Here is a 13998-nt window from a genome sequence, read left to right on the forward strand (position 1 = left end):
GGAGCAAGTTATCTGAGGGAGCTCTCCCCATATGTGCTGTAAGTGTACATGAGCCGCACTAAGCAGATCACGCTGGAAGGTGTGCCAGATGGGGCCTTCTTCGGAGCAGCCTCCTGAGATCAGAAGCTCCCTCTGAGGGAAGCATTTATTTACATAACGTCTATTAAGACTGATTAGCATGTCTTTGACCAACTAATTAGCTTTGCTATAGCCTTCCTGACGTTGCTTTCAAAATATAATTTCTTTGTTTTTCATATCCTGAATAATAAATAGTAATGTCTTCTGATGGAAAGTGTCCAATTCCAGCCCATTTCAGTTAACTTGTGCCTAACTCGTCAATCACTTTATTTTTTCTGTCCATGTGGTTTTCTTGGTAAAATACTGGTTTGGCACTGTCTTCTCCCATGCAATATGAAATTATGTCTTTGCTGCTGTCACTAAAGGGATTATCGGCCTCCAGTCTGATATGGGTACCTGCTTGCTTTGGGCAGCTGGGATGACCCTCACACCTTGCATGATACTGGTGGAGAATATATTCTTGGTGTATACTTCCAGCACTTTTTGCTCACCCCTCCCTCCAAAGGGAGCAAATGATGAGCAAATCCCTCCAAAGACATGCACACACACCACAATGAAACAGGATATTTTTGCCTGACATTTAATAAACGTGGATGTTAATTAAAGAAACAAAAGCAAAAACAGCTGGACATCTATACTGTGATTCCCACTGTTGGAAAGCCTTTTACTCTGAAAACAAAATACGGTATATCTAGATTTCTTAAGACTTCGTAAATAGTTCTGTTAAATTGCAACTATTCAGCAACTGATGGTGGAATTGAAACATTAATGCAAAACCAGAAAGTTTCAAAATGTGAACTGATCTACTGTACAACAAGATTTTATTAAAACATACCTTATTTGGTAGGATTTAAAAAATCTGTTGCTATCTGAGATTTTAGACTTACCAACTATATTTTTATTTGTCCCCCAAAGGGACTAAATATTCACAACATGAAACTGTCAACTTTTCAGTTTTCCTTATATAGCTTTTAGATTTTAAAACACTCAAAATACGTAAAATATGAATTACATTTATGTTTTTTCTTAACTTTGTATGATCCAGATGACATTTCTTCTATGGAATATTTTCTTCTTTCCAGTATACTAGATTATAAAAAACGCTTTCATTAACTCAGAAGAAAGAGAGGATGCCATTAGTAGGCAACTTCAAGCTTGTAGACTTCAAGCTTCTACTTAAAAAAAAAAAAAATCTGGAATTTTGGGGCTCTCCAACCAAGCTTGGAGCCATAATTGCAACATAATATAGAATACAGATGGGCACATATGCCAAATTCAATTTCATCAGGTTTCTTATTTTTCTAACCTTACATTTGTTCTGTCCTATATCTGTATCACTTGCAAAGGATTTTAAAACGTTTGCCCCAACATTCATACCCATCTTCCTATAACATTTAAACATTGTGGCATTTTTAAATTAGTAAATTGTATTGAAAAATCTGGAAAAGTACAGGAATCTGTTTACATATACAGACTGGGGAAGTATAAATTGAGGAATTTATGTTTATGGCCACCACGGGTGGTGACAGTTAATGGGTTTTTTGTTTTGGGGATTTTACTCTGTAAGCTGCCCCACCATGAGTGAGTTGGGGTGGCCATATAAATTTGTTAAATAAATAAGTTCTTATTTAAATGCAACTCAAACAATGTTCTATTTTATTTCTAATATAGAATTTAATTTGTTTGGAGTAGCTGCTTAGGCTCCTTCTAATACAGACCTGCTCCTGGTATGCAATTTTGTTGGTGCTCTTTTTAAATAATGGAAATTAAAAACAAGCAAACAAACAAAAACCCTTGCTAATTTATAGCAGACTACCAAGTGTGTTTATTTATTTACTGAATGTATATGGGTGCCCATCTCAAATACATGAGTCTGGATGGCTAACAATATTCAAAACAAAATAAAAACAATATAACAAAATTATAAATCACATAAGTAGCAGCCCAAAAACAGCAACCACCGCCATCAATTAACATAATCATGATACGACCCAGCAGCACTTCCTGATCCCCAGGCTCAGAGACAAAATCAGGTCTTCAGGACCTTACAAAAGGCCAGCAGGCAAGGCAAGTCTGATCTCTGGGGGAATGTTGTTCCTGAGAGTGGGTGCCGCAACAAGAAAGCCTCACTTCCTCAGTCCCACCAGATGGCATTTCTTAACAGACAGGACCCCAAGTGTACTTCTCCTGCCAGATCAAACAGGACAGATGGATACAACTGGGGAGAGATGGCCGCACAATTACTCTAGTCCCAAGCCATGAAGGGCTTTAAAGGTAACGACCAGCACCCTGAACTGAACGCAGAAGTATACTGGCAACCAGTGCAGCCCACGGAGCAGAGCTGTCACACGTGCCAAATGACAGGCACCCGTAACTGCCCACATGACTGCATTTTGCACCAGCTCCAACTTCTAAATACTTTTCAAGGGCAGCCCCATGCACAGCAAATTGCAGTACTCCAACTGAGAGGTGACCAAGCCATGAGTAACCATGAGCAGGGCCTCCAGGTCCAGGAATGATGGCAATTGGCACACAACACATAGCTGTGCAAAGGGACTCCTGGCCACAGCTGCCACCTGCTATTCAAGTAGGACCCACAAGTCCAGGAGGACCACCAAATTGTGCATTGGTTCTGTAAGGGGTATTGCAACCCCATGCAGAATATGAGGTGGAAGTTCCCCAGAACCAAGGGGTCCTAAAACCCAGAGCCACTCATTCTTGCTTGGGTTGAGTTGAAGCCTGTTGTTCCCCATCCAGACCCACACAGCCTCCAGACACTGAGACGGAACCTCCACAGTCTCACTCAGATGACCCAGGTGGAGATATAAAACTGGGTGTCATGCATACTGATGATACCTCATCCTGAACAATCAGATGATCTCACTCAGTGGCTTCATGTAGATGGAAAACAGGAGAGGAAAGAGTACCAAGTCCTGTGGCACTCACATAACAGGGCCTGTGGGCTGGACTTCTCTTCCCCTATCAACACCAACCGGAACTGGCCTCAGAGGAAGTAAGAGAACTAGCACAGCAAAATTGTCCAGAACAGTAGGGTCCAGCAATGGCCTCTTGAGGAGGGGGCAGTGGAACCAACCCCTCTCACAAAGAGGAATTTACTACCTCTACGACCCAATCACACATAATCTCTTGGGAGGCCTTAGCCAACCAGGAGGGACATGGATTGAAAACAGAGATGGCCGAGCTAACAGCCACAAAAATCCTGTCCACTTCATCAGGCCCAACAGGATCAAACTCCCCCAAATAACCAAGCCAGACCACACCCCAGTCACCTCCACCAGACCTGCTCCAAGGCTAGAGTCCAACTTAACATGAATCCAATTGACTTTATCCATCAGATGCCTAGCAAATTCCTCACAGCAACCTTGTAGGTAAACTTCTGAACCACCCCCTCCCAGGAAGGCTCAGGTCACACAAAACAAGGCTGCTGGATGGGTGCAGTGATGCTCTAAGGATGCAGTGAGGGTGGGGAAATATTAAGATTTCGTCACTCTTACTGTCATGAGGTAGGCCCTAATAGCTGCTCTAACCCATGTTCAGTCAGATTCATTTTTCATCATCCTCCAAGAGTGCTCCAGGTGTCCCTTCACTCACTTCATCTAAATCTTTTATTTATGTACTTATTTTGCTTAGCCCTGGTATTTATAATATAAAAAAATCTAATCTCCTTGTGCCTTTTTCATGTACCCTACTTACAACCAGAGGCATCTATAGGAGTGATGGCAAAAACGTCAAGGTGGTAGCCAAGCGATCGAAGCCCTGCCTTTTTTTACGACATAGATAAAAAGGGGTGGGACTTCCATTGCACAGTTGTGACTGCCATCGTGAATTTTTTTTATCCCTTGTGAATGTCCCATTTGCAGCAGTTGGAACCATGAAGGTCTGAGCAGATTCTGACCAGATCCAGCCTAAACTACAATTAGATTGTACTGAAATCAATGCAACCAAATCAGGGTTAACTGTCTTGTAAACTCCAAGACCACTGAAGTTCACGGGCACTTCAATTCAGTTTACTCTGGATCAAAAGCCACTTCAAGTATTAAGAACGATAACAGCAGATCAGAGAGAGCAGGCAGGAAAAGCTTTTACCTTGAAGCATTATGAGAGATCAGTGCAGCTTGTAGATTATAAAATGAAAATATTCCTTTAGCTTAAATTGATCAATACAATAAGGTACATCCACAGTGGTCTTTCGTCTTCAGAAAGTCTCATAGATGACTTTTAGTTCAGCAGTGGCCTTTTTCTTGTGAGGGAAAAGGCCCTTCTGCCAATTTCCTTTCCTCCTTCAGTTCCTCTCATATTCCAAAAATCTATTCTGGAGAGTTTGGGAAAGTTGCAGATTGGCATAGACATTGCACTGCACTTTGAATGGCATAAGGGGAATAGCAAAAATTTCCCTTGATCAGAAATAATTCTTGCTGGCAGGAAGAAATGTTGCTACGTAAGGCCATGGCTGCAGTGTAAACCCATCTCATTTCCTTGCTTTCTTTTCTGCTAGCACCATTAAAAGGCGATATGGGCAGTAGGAGAGAGGTTCAAAGGCCTCATTTGTCAAAATATATTTTGTGGAAACTTTTTAGTTCCAGAATCCTTTCTGGACTGCACATCTAAAGTACAATGCTCATGAGCTTTTAAAATATCACCCTTTAGTGAATTTGAATATTCACAGATCGAGAATTTTTTACTGTACTGATTCAGGCCATGTATTATATAATCTGTAACATCTTTAGGATATTGTTTTATTTGGCTGTAACGGTCTTGCAATATACCCCAAAAACGAGTGTGGAATTGTTTGGATAGAGAGCAATCTGAATTAACCTTTTGGGGCTTTCGGAAGAGCCAGAAAAAAAGGAATCATAGACTATTTTGTTTTTCTTAGGAAAAAAAAGGGGGGGGGGAATGCTGCCGCCCTTAGGACTATGCAGTTACGCTTTCCTTTTATCAAAACTATTTTCAAAAGGCTGACAAATAGACAGGGGTGTCCACAGGGTATGCTCAAAAAACCCTAGTTTTGAGTTCCTCTTTTAAGAAGGGGCACCAGAAATCCTGTGGGAGATCTTCTAACAAAGTCCTGGTATTCCGCCCCCCCCCCCCCCCGCAGATGGGTAAAAACTGAGGATATTTGCATGATACCATCATTTCATGGAAGAAAAGCCAGAGAAAAAAGTACCATGGTTTGGTAGGTAGTCAGTCTATAAATCCTTGTAAATATAAATGTACTGAAAAGGAAGCTACCAGAAATGTACACCATTGTGAGACAAAACAGGTTCAATTTCTAGAGAGACAAGTAGTTTCCTTATCTTTACATAACTATTTTATTTGATAGGTAGCTGAAGAGCACCCAAATGCCCACAAAATAAGAACATTGCATCTATTTGAATCAATTATCAGCAATAGAAAAGGAAAACAATTTTTAGCAATTTCCCCACCATCGCCACAGTAGCCTCCAGAACTTCTTTCTATATTTTCTCCAGTCTTCCAGATTAAACTAGGGGTTGATGGGGATTTACAAAAACTTGCCACTCTCCCTGTGCTACATCAAAGTCTATATCAAAGAACATTTTATACCAGTTGGATGCAACCCAACTTTTGTAGAAGACATACCTGGCTGCATGAGAAGCTCTAAACAAAGACCATATCTACACAACCTATTTAAACTGCTTGGATATGTATTTCCTTTCCCTAATGAACTTAGAAGCATCATTCTGTTCTAGACACCTCCATGCCCCCCACTGACTTTCTAAACAATAATCTCCATGGTTCATTGAGAAAAGCCATGGCCTTTCAATTAGTGCAAAATTGATGTGAGTTTCTAATGGAAATATGATCAAAGATCACAAAGAAAAACACGAAGTGAGTAAATTTAAACTTTTTCGGGTGCCATATGAATTATTTCTCAACCAAGTTCACTGCCATTAGGTCATTTTGTTGTGTATCCATCATAAAGGGGTCACCCAGAGCAAACAACCACAAGCAAAATAGAAGGGAAACAAAAAGGATGAAAGTGTACACTTTAAACAATTGTCTTGGCATTTCAATATTTTACAGTGAACATTTCAATTTTCAGCTCTATTAGTTTTGACACGCACTTGTCACCTATCATTATCAAACTCTTTCTCTTTTCCATTTTGAATGTGACAATGGCTTCCAGCTCTCCGAAATATCTATTTCTTTTAAATTCCTGCATAATTACCTTGTGAAGTCTGTCATCTCCATCATAATCACACACATCCGTTTAGCAAGAACGATGATGTCATTGCTGGTGTCATCCCATATTTCAATCTCCTTATCGAGCTCACTCTTGACTTTCTTAAAATCAGCCACTTGTTCAGCTATCTTTTCTTTCTCAGCCTCCGGCAACTGAGTCATCTTTGCCTGCAAAATCAAGATAATTTGATCTGCAAAACATCTGCCTATGTCAGAGGACATCTTCCTTTTATGGATGCAAATGGACTTTAACAAATTATTGCTCCAAATAAGATGCTACTGTGAAACAGCTGAGATCCACAAATCTTTGGGCCAAATCTTTGTAAGATGGCTGATCTTTATTAGATATGGACCAAACATCACAGCTGCAGGGAATACATAGTTCTATGCACAAATAAGCCCCTCTTCCTCCAGTGTTTATTTTAATTTGATGGGCTACCCAACATCAGGGATAGAAGACAGTTTGTACTACAACTACTTCCCTAAGTGTAGCATTGTGCTTTTCCCTACAGCAAGAGAAAGCAAGTTCTATATAGCAAGTAAAGGGGTATAGAGGAATAGACCACAGCACTGAGAGAGACATCCTTATGCTGATTTTAACTTGCTTTTCTTTCTTCCTAATCTGACCATCCTGTCCACCAAATACAACTTGCTGGTGCAATTGTACAATGTGGCAGTTAGACTGCTAATAAGGTATGGTAATAATATTTAAAGATTTAAATGACCACTAGATGGCAGCAAAGACCATCTCTTCACTGCCATCTAGTGGTCATTCAGACTTCCCCCCTCAGATATGGTAGTCCTAACTGAGGACTTGATTATCTGAAATACTACATCTCCCCAGATGTGCTTGTCAGCCATTAAAATCAGCAGGAAAAGCCCTTTCGAAGGTGCTCCCATTTTCTGCTTATCAAGTAAATATGAGAGGGCCTTCAGCTTATCACTCCAAGTTTGGAATGCGTTTACTCTTTAGAGGAGAAGTTAGGACATTTCAGGTAACCCTTTAAGTGTGAATGGCTTGAACAGTATTGATATATCTTAAAACAATTTGAATTGCTTTTCTAAAAATATTTTTAATTCACTTCTGAATTCTATAGTTTCACATTTGTTAGGTATCTTGAGCATCAGAGAAACCACTGAAATACCTAGCTAACAGCAGAAGACAACGCAGAATGTCTAAAATATCAAGCCAAGCTGAAAATACATCAAGACAGATGCACTAAATACCTGAGGCTGCTGCTGAAATCTCATGATCATCTTAAATGAGGTTGAACTGAATTCACAAATGGCAGGTGGTAAGGGATACAACCTCCTCACCTCTTCCCTTTCTGTGAGTGGCAGACTGGAAAGCAAAGCCAGCTGAGAGAAAGCAGCGAAGGCAACCATTTTTTAGTAAAAAAACCAGGTCTCCATAACCATTGCCAAGGCAATATTGCCATCAAGGAGAACATTAATCAAAGGATCAACTTTATTCACTGATGCCTAAGCATTCTGCAAGATACAGGTACCCACAGGGTGCAGATTAGACAACCATGCTCCTTGTAAGGCACTGGGTAGCTTACAATGCCTCTCTATCCCACACTGCATGGATGAGGTGAGGACAGGAATAGGTTGAGGAAGAGTAACCATCCATGGCCTACACTCCTTACCACTAGGAAATTGATGGCTATTTTGATAATAGGCAGAATGAATAGAAATATGCACTGGGATTGGTACGCAATGCAAATTGTTAGGGGCTATCAGGTCAGTAGGTAGACCAGACCGGGACATCAACTCCACAGGAAAGTTAAAACTATTTTTATTGAGATTGACTATAATAAAAAAATCTTGCCAATCTGGTTGGGCTGTAACTCCAGTGAATTAGGGAGGTGTCTACCTGAGCCACTTCCAAATGTTATCTAGTTGCTCTGGACTTTAAAAATGTTTCACCCTCTTTTGCCTAAGTTCTTGCATATGTCCATCAAGGTCATTTCCTTACTCACTACAAGGGCTAGATTGAACTCACCAAGTGAAAAAAAAGATGGCTGAGAACTGAATTTCCCCAGACCAGTAACTATTACACAAACAGGTAATCCTTCTATTACAAATATTTTGGAAAATTGAGTAAGATAGAGAATGTATAGATTTGCTAATCTATGCCAGCTAGAAACCCTAATCTAGGGACTATCTCACTAGGCAACATAATGTTGCCCACATTCTTCCAACTAGGAGGTACATACAGTGTGTACAATACTGTGACAGTACACACAGAGCTGCTGTAATGTAGTGGTTAAGGTGTTGGACTAGGACAGGGAAGATTCTCAACCATACAATCTAACTTAGTAATGTTGGACCAGATACTCTTTCTGTATTCTGAGGTGACCAGTTCAAATTATCCTACTTTGGACACATTATGCAGAAATCCAGCTCTCTGGAAAAGGCTCTAATTCTGGGAAAGGTGGAGGGAAAGAGAAGAGGACGACCAGCAGCAAGGTGGATGGACTCAGTTACAGTGGCAATGAGGGCACCACTGGAAGAGCAGAAGGACCAGGTTAGGGACAGATCGTCATGGAAAAAATCTATCTATGTGGTCATTAAAAGTCAACACCAACTTTATGGCACATGACCAATCAATCAATCAATCAATCAATCACCCTGGCTTGCGTAGCATGAGTACAATTGGACTTGGAGTACAATTGGACTTCAATTGCACTTGTGGCATAATGAGCTCTTAGTTTTGTTTTTGGCTACTATTTTATTATCTCCCCACAAGCCCTGAAATGTGGAAGGCTGAAGACATATTCTAAAACCATTTTAGAAGAGTGAAATATACTCCTTCCTTTATAGGAGGAAACTACTCCATATGGAGAGACGGGGGGGGGGGGCAGTAGGAGCTGGATCCACAACCTTTTCATTCTATTGCCAAGCAGGAATAACTTTTATGAAGACACATTCAGGTTGTTCCCCAAGGCATGACATATGAATATCCTACTCAGTCATTTTTAAGGTCCATGTTCAATTCTTCCTTCTAGTTATGCTTTAATTTCCAGGAATTGCCTGGAAGCTTCTTTTTAATGATCACCATCCTCTTTGCAGCTGTCAAGGATTATACCATCTGCCTTGCCAAAAGGCGATCAGAATGAATTGCTCTGAAATTGCAATGGAAGTGTTCAAAATTTTAAAATAATAAAATCCCAATGTCTGACATGTTCAGAAAGAAGATGGTAGCTTGAAGTTATAAAAATTCAGTTGTTCAGTTTACCACCAAAGAGCAAGCTCATCACAGTCTGGAATTGAAAAGAAAAACAGCAAGACTTTATCTCATTCTCATTACTAAGTTTACTAGAGACAAGGAGTAACTAGCTTTTTCCTAGTAGTATCCTAAGTGCACCACAGCAAGTAAGACCTAGAACCAGCCAAGTATCAGGGCTGGTGGGTTCAACGTGCTCAGGGATGGCTTTCTACAGTGGAAGAGGTCACCTCTCCTTCCACGTGACTCTCTGGGCAATGGGCAGTGCCCCATCTCATGCTTAGTTCCCCGTGCTTCTGAGTGTTCACTGGTGGCAAGTTTTGCCACCTCCCTTAACAATTTTAAACATGTTGCCTGCCATTTCCCATCAAAGGCCAAGCACAGCAGGACCCCATTCTAAAATAATATTAATAACCAGTTCTCTGCAAATGGACCTACCTGATTAGGTAACACTTCTGTGTCCTGTGCAGTAAGTGTTTCAATAGACTTGGAACAACAGCATGTCCATCCCTCTTCTGCTCTGTGCTATTACAACCTTGTCTTGAAGGGTTGGAGACTTTCACAAAAGGACATGGGTATGGTTCAAAAGACAGCAGGAGGGGAAATTTGTAAAAACTTAGATAGGAACTTGAGCAAGTTGAAGTTCTTCCCCAGACCACATCTCAGGTCTCTTTTGAGGCTTTCTAGGAACCAAAAGCAATTTAGGTGGAGAAGGCAGAGTTTAACCTATTTATAGATTTAGGTCCAATAATGCTGCTCTAATTTAAACATTATTATTTCCTTCATACAATTTGCATCTTATTGTTTCTTGTGTTTCTAATGTTTTCTTTCCATGTCCCTTGGACTATAATAAAATATCTACCTACCTACGTATCTAACAGGCAGTGGATGCCTATTAATACTGCAACGGGAGGCAAAAACACTCGCAGACCACCAGCGCTAGTTAAAAATGCATTAAAATATGCTTTCCTTGGTTAATTAGCGGATTCATCTGAACACAGTTTCATTTTTATTTTAAAGGATCATGTTTATGAAACTGCTTTCTTTGGTCTTGCTACTATGTCCAATGTTTGCCCTTTTAAGTACAATACTTTGTTGGCAGAATTGACCCAGAATTACAAGCTGCATAAAATTTCCTGGTAAAAACCAGAAGGAGTCCACTGGCCTTGTGATGGAAAGCCTAACAAACTTCAGGAACAGAGAGGGAGCAACAACAGAGTTAAGGGCAGAAATAGGACCATTGCAGAAGACATTCTTGAGTCCAGGTAGGGGAGAAGCATGAGACAGAGATTCAAAGCAAGTCAGCCTTCATTACACTTAGTATAAGCTGGGCAAGAGAATTACTTGGGCAGGATTTCAAAATATTGTCGCATTATCCTACTAGCAAGAAATATCTTTTCGGAAATCCAAGTGGCTCTTGTTTCCTGAGTTTGCCAGCCTTTTAGGACTTGACTTTAATCTTGAAAACCTCCTTACTCTCCCATCAGAAAGGCATCAGATCCTGCATTCTGGATCTGCACGTGGCTTCTGATCCTCAAAGTTCCCCACTGTTGGCAGGACAAGTGGCAGATGGGAGCAGAGAGAGACAGAGATAATGAATTTGCACAGTACCATGATGCCATTAACTTTCAAGATGGATCTCAGCTCTTCAAGGTAGGCCAGGTCTAGACATAGGCATGGCAGGGATTCCAGGAATACTTCACTGTTGTGCGATACAATAACAGAATCTTGAAAGCCTGCTCAAGTTTCTCTTTGCCCCATCTTATACCAAACAAAATCAAGGTGAGGATATTTTGTGTTTCTTTCTCATGTTTCCCTTTATCTCAGGAGTGTGTAATCTTTTCTGCAAGCCTCCTCTTAATGGCTTTCTCATTCCTTCCCTGTCAGCCTAACCAGGTAGATCAGACAGGAAACACAACCAGATAAGCTAATTCTGTTGAGCAGAGTACAGCAGTGCTCCCAGAAACCCTTTGCCCAAGGAAAAAATACACACCAGCACGATAGGTTTGCAAACTGCAATGCCCATATCTTGTTCTTTAAAGAAACTCAGCCAGAAAATATATACTATCTGGTTGTTTATTGATAAAAATGCAAAACTTCATAAAATACAAGATACAAAATATAGGAAAAAACACTTCTTCTCATATATTCAGCATCCAAGACTTATCCACAAACATAAAGTCTCTAGCCAAAAACTCTTAGAGAAGAGGTACACTACTTGGTTATTAGTTACAACTACATAACCCATAAATCTACATACCTACATAGTGGCTGCAACTACAACTACCACTGCCAAAGGTGGGCATACATGCTCCAGTTATACTGTCACGCTATATCCACCCACTGGGTAACTAGCATACACACGCCAATAGGTGGCAGTAAATAGCAGTATATGTGCACAACACACAGTCACAAGTTACACTAACAATAACAAATTTGTCACATGACTCATATAGCCATAATATTGTTGTACAGATAACGGGATGAACTTCTTTCCCATGAGAAAATCCTGAGAAATTCTACTTTATTGTAAAGCTACACTAACAGAATCTTGCAAGTCTGAAAGTACAATTCTCCCGCCATCACCTTTACAGCCTGATAAATTAGAGAGGGTCCCTCCTGAGCCTCTTGTTCTGCCTAATTTCCAGCTCCGGGCTATGCTGTCTCTTATCTGACCATTCCCTAGGCAGCATCTCTGGGCCCCATCTCCAAAGGTCATTGCCACATACCATTATATTCCCTATTCTTAAGGTCAGCTCTACACTCCTTCACACCCTGACAAGAAAGGTTGCGGGAAGTGGCAGCAGATACACACGTGCCACACTTTGTTCCCCAGTTCCATCTGAAATTTCCAAGCAGCCTTGTCACCCTGAACAGCCTCCTGCCATGCCTGTCTTTCACTGCCAGAAAGAAGATGGCTCTGTGCTACCTTCTATGCCTGCTTCATAAGCTCAAACAGTGAAGAGAGAGGGAGGGACACAATCTAGCCTCTTTGGGTTCTTCCATTTCAGACTTCTGTGTTGACCTGGTGGGGGTTAGTCTTCTCCATGCATTCCATGGCAGTGGGGGAGAATGAGTCTGAAGAGGAAGGTAGGGTGACGGAATTCCAAAGAGACAATGGGAACACAGAGAAGTCAGCAAGACGGTGAGGAAACAGGGCTGTTTTAGAAAAGATTCTTGAGTCTCAGGGAGGAGGGAAACATGAGAAAGACTCAGAATAACTCCATCTTAATTACTCTAGGTATAAATTGTGTGGGACAATTATTTTGGTAGCTTTCAGCACTATAATGTATGCAAAGGCTGGGACAATTAGAAGGATAAAGATATATCAGCACCTTTGGGGCAGGTTGGTACCAAGGATATTGGCAACTGGGCCTGCAGGATATCATGCTCACTCACTGGTGGTCCAAAAATTATCCATTCAATCTCAAAAAAGAATCTAGCTACCTATGTGTGGCTGCTCATCCTTCTCCACGATGCATGTGGCAAGCAGATAGGTTAGGCATTTGCATCTTGTTCATACACCACTGGAGTGCTGATTAGCTGGCAACCTCCACTGACACAGGCTGCTTTATCTGATCAACAATTGGCCAACTTGTTCCAACAGAAATGTTGCAGGCTTCCTCTTATCTTCCAGTCCTGATAGGGTTATATGAGCCAGTTCTGGATTATCTAAGTAGCCCAATGAGGAGTTCTTCCTCATCATACTCTTCCCTTGATCCTTTTAGGCTGTTGCTGCCTAGATTCATAGCTTACCAAAATTTCAGAAAGAACTTCTAGATACATGCAGAGACATATAATTTGTGGCTTCTAACACAGAAGTACACAGCCTGAAGCCCCATAACTACATGTGTTCCCCCCCGCCCCACAAGCAGGTCTTGGTGTGCTTCCAATCTCCTGCCCCCAAGTTCTCATCAATTAGTAATTCTTAAAACAATGGAAGAGATAAATACTAAATCTATGGAATGTAATTGTACTGCTCTCAGCAGGTGATCACAAGGTTGTCAGATGTCAAATTCAAAATTAAAGAGATTTTAACAGTACTTCATTTCATCTTTGATTTAAATGACATCAGAGATTTTTTTTTTTGTCCTGGTCCCATCTGCTTTGTGTCCTACTCTCTTCCACATTTTGGAAGGCCAAGAGTTGTATATCCTTGCCATATGGGGAAAGTGGGCAGAGGGAGAAGCCATATGTGTTTGCCCCATACAGCCCCTCTGCTTATAGTATGTCCCACCCCATATGGTTATAGTGTCCAGCAGAAGCTATGATGGCATCATGTGTGTCATGCTGGCATTACAATTTGTTTTTTCTTCCTAGCATTTTTGCAAAAATGATGCACATTGTATTTGCATTACTTGTGTGATATGATGTGAGCAACGTTGCTTGCTACCCCTGGTAACCCTTTAGAAGTTCATGTTTAGAGAAGCCAATATCTGTTTGTCAAACGTATGAACCTGACATAC

At 40.9% G+C, this 13998-nt stretch overlaps 1 protein-coding gene across 4 annotated transcripts in view; it reads right to left on the minus strand.

The window, feature by feature from the left end:
- Positions 1–13998, minus strand: part of CTNNA3 (catenin alpha 3) — a 703663-nt gene that overhangs the window by 68436 nt on the left and 621229 nt on the right. For all 4 annotated transcript variants that reach the window (XM_088144299.1, XM_088144300.1, XM_088144298.1 and 1 more), the window contains one exon: positions 6290–6471. In XM_088144299.1, the coding sequence (XP_088000425.1) occupies positions 6290–6471 (182 nt within the window). The remainder of the gene's footprint in view (positions 1–6289; positions 6472–13998) is intronic.

This window comes from Python bivittatus, unplaced genomic scaffold, assembly GCF_059951505.1.
Source record: "Python bivittatus isolate LINGU-HERP-01145 unplaced genomic scaffold, Pbiv_v1 ctg000400_np1212, whole genome shotgun sequence".
Taxonomy (NCBI): Eukaryota; Metazoa; Chordata; class Lepidosauria; order Squamata; family Pythonidae; genus Python; species Python bivittatus.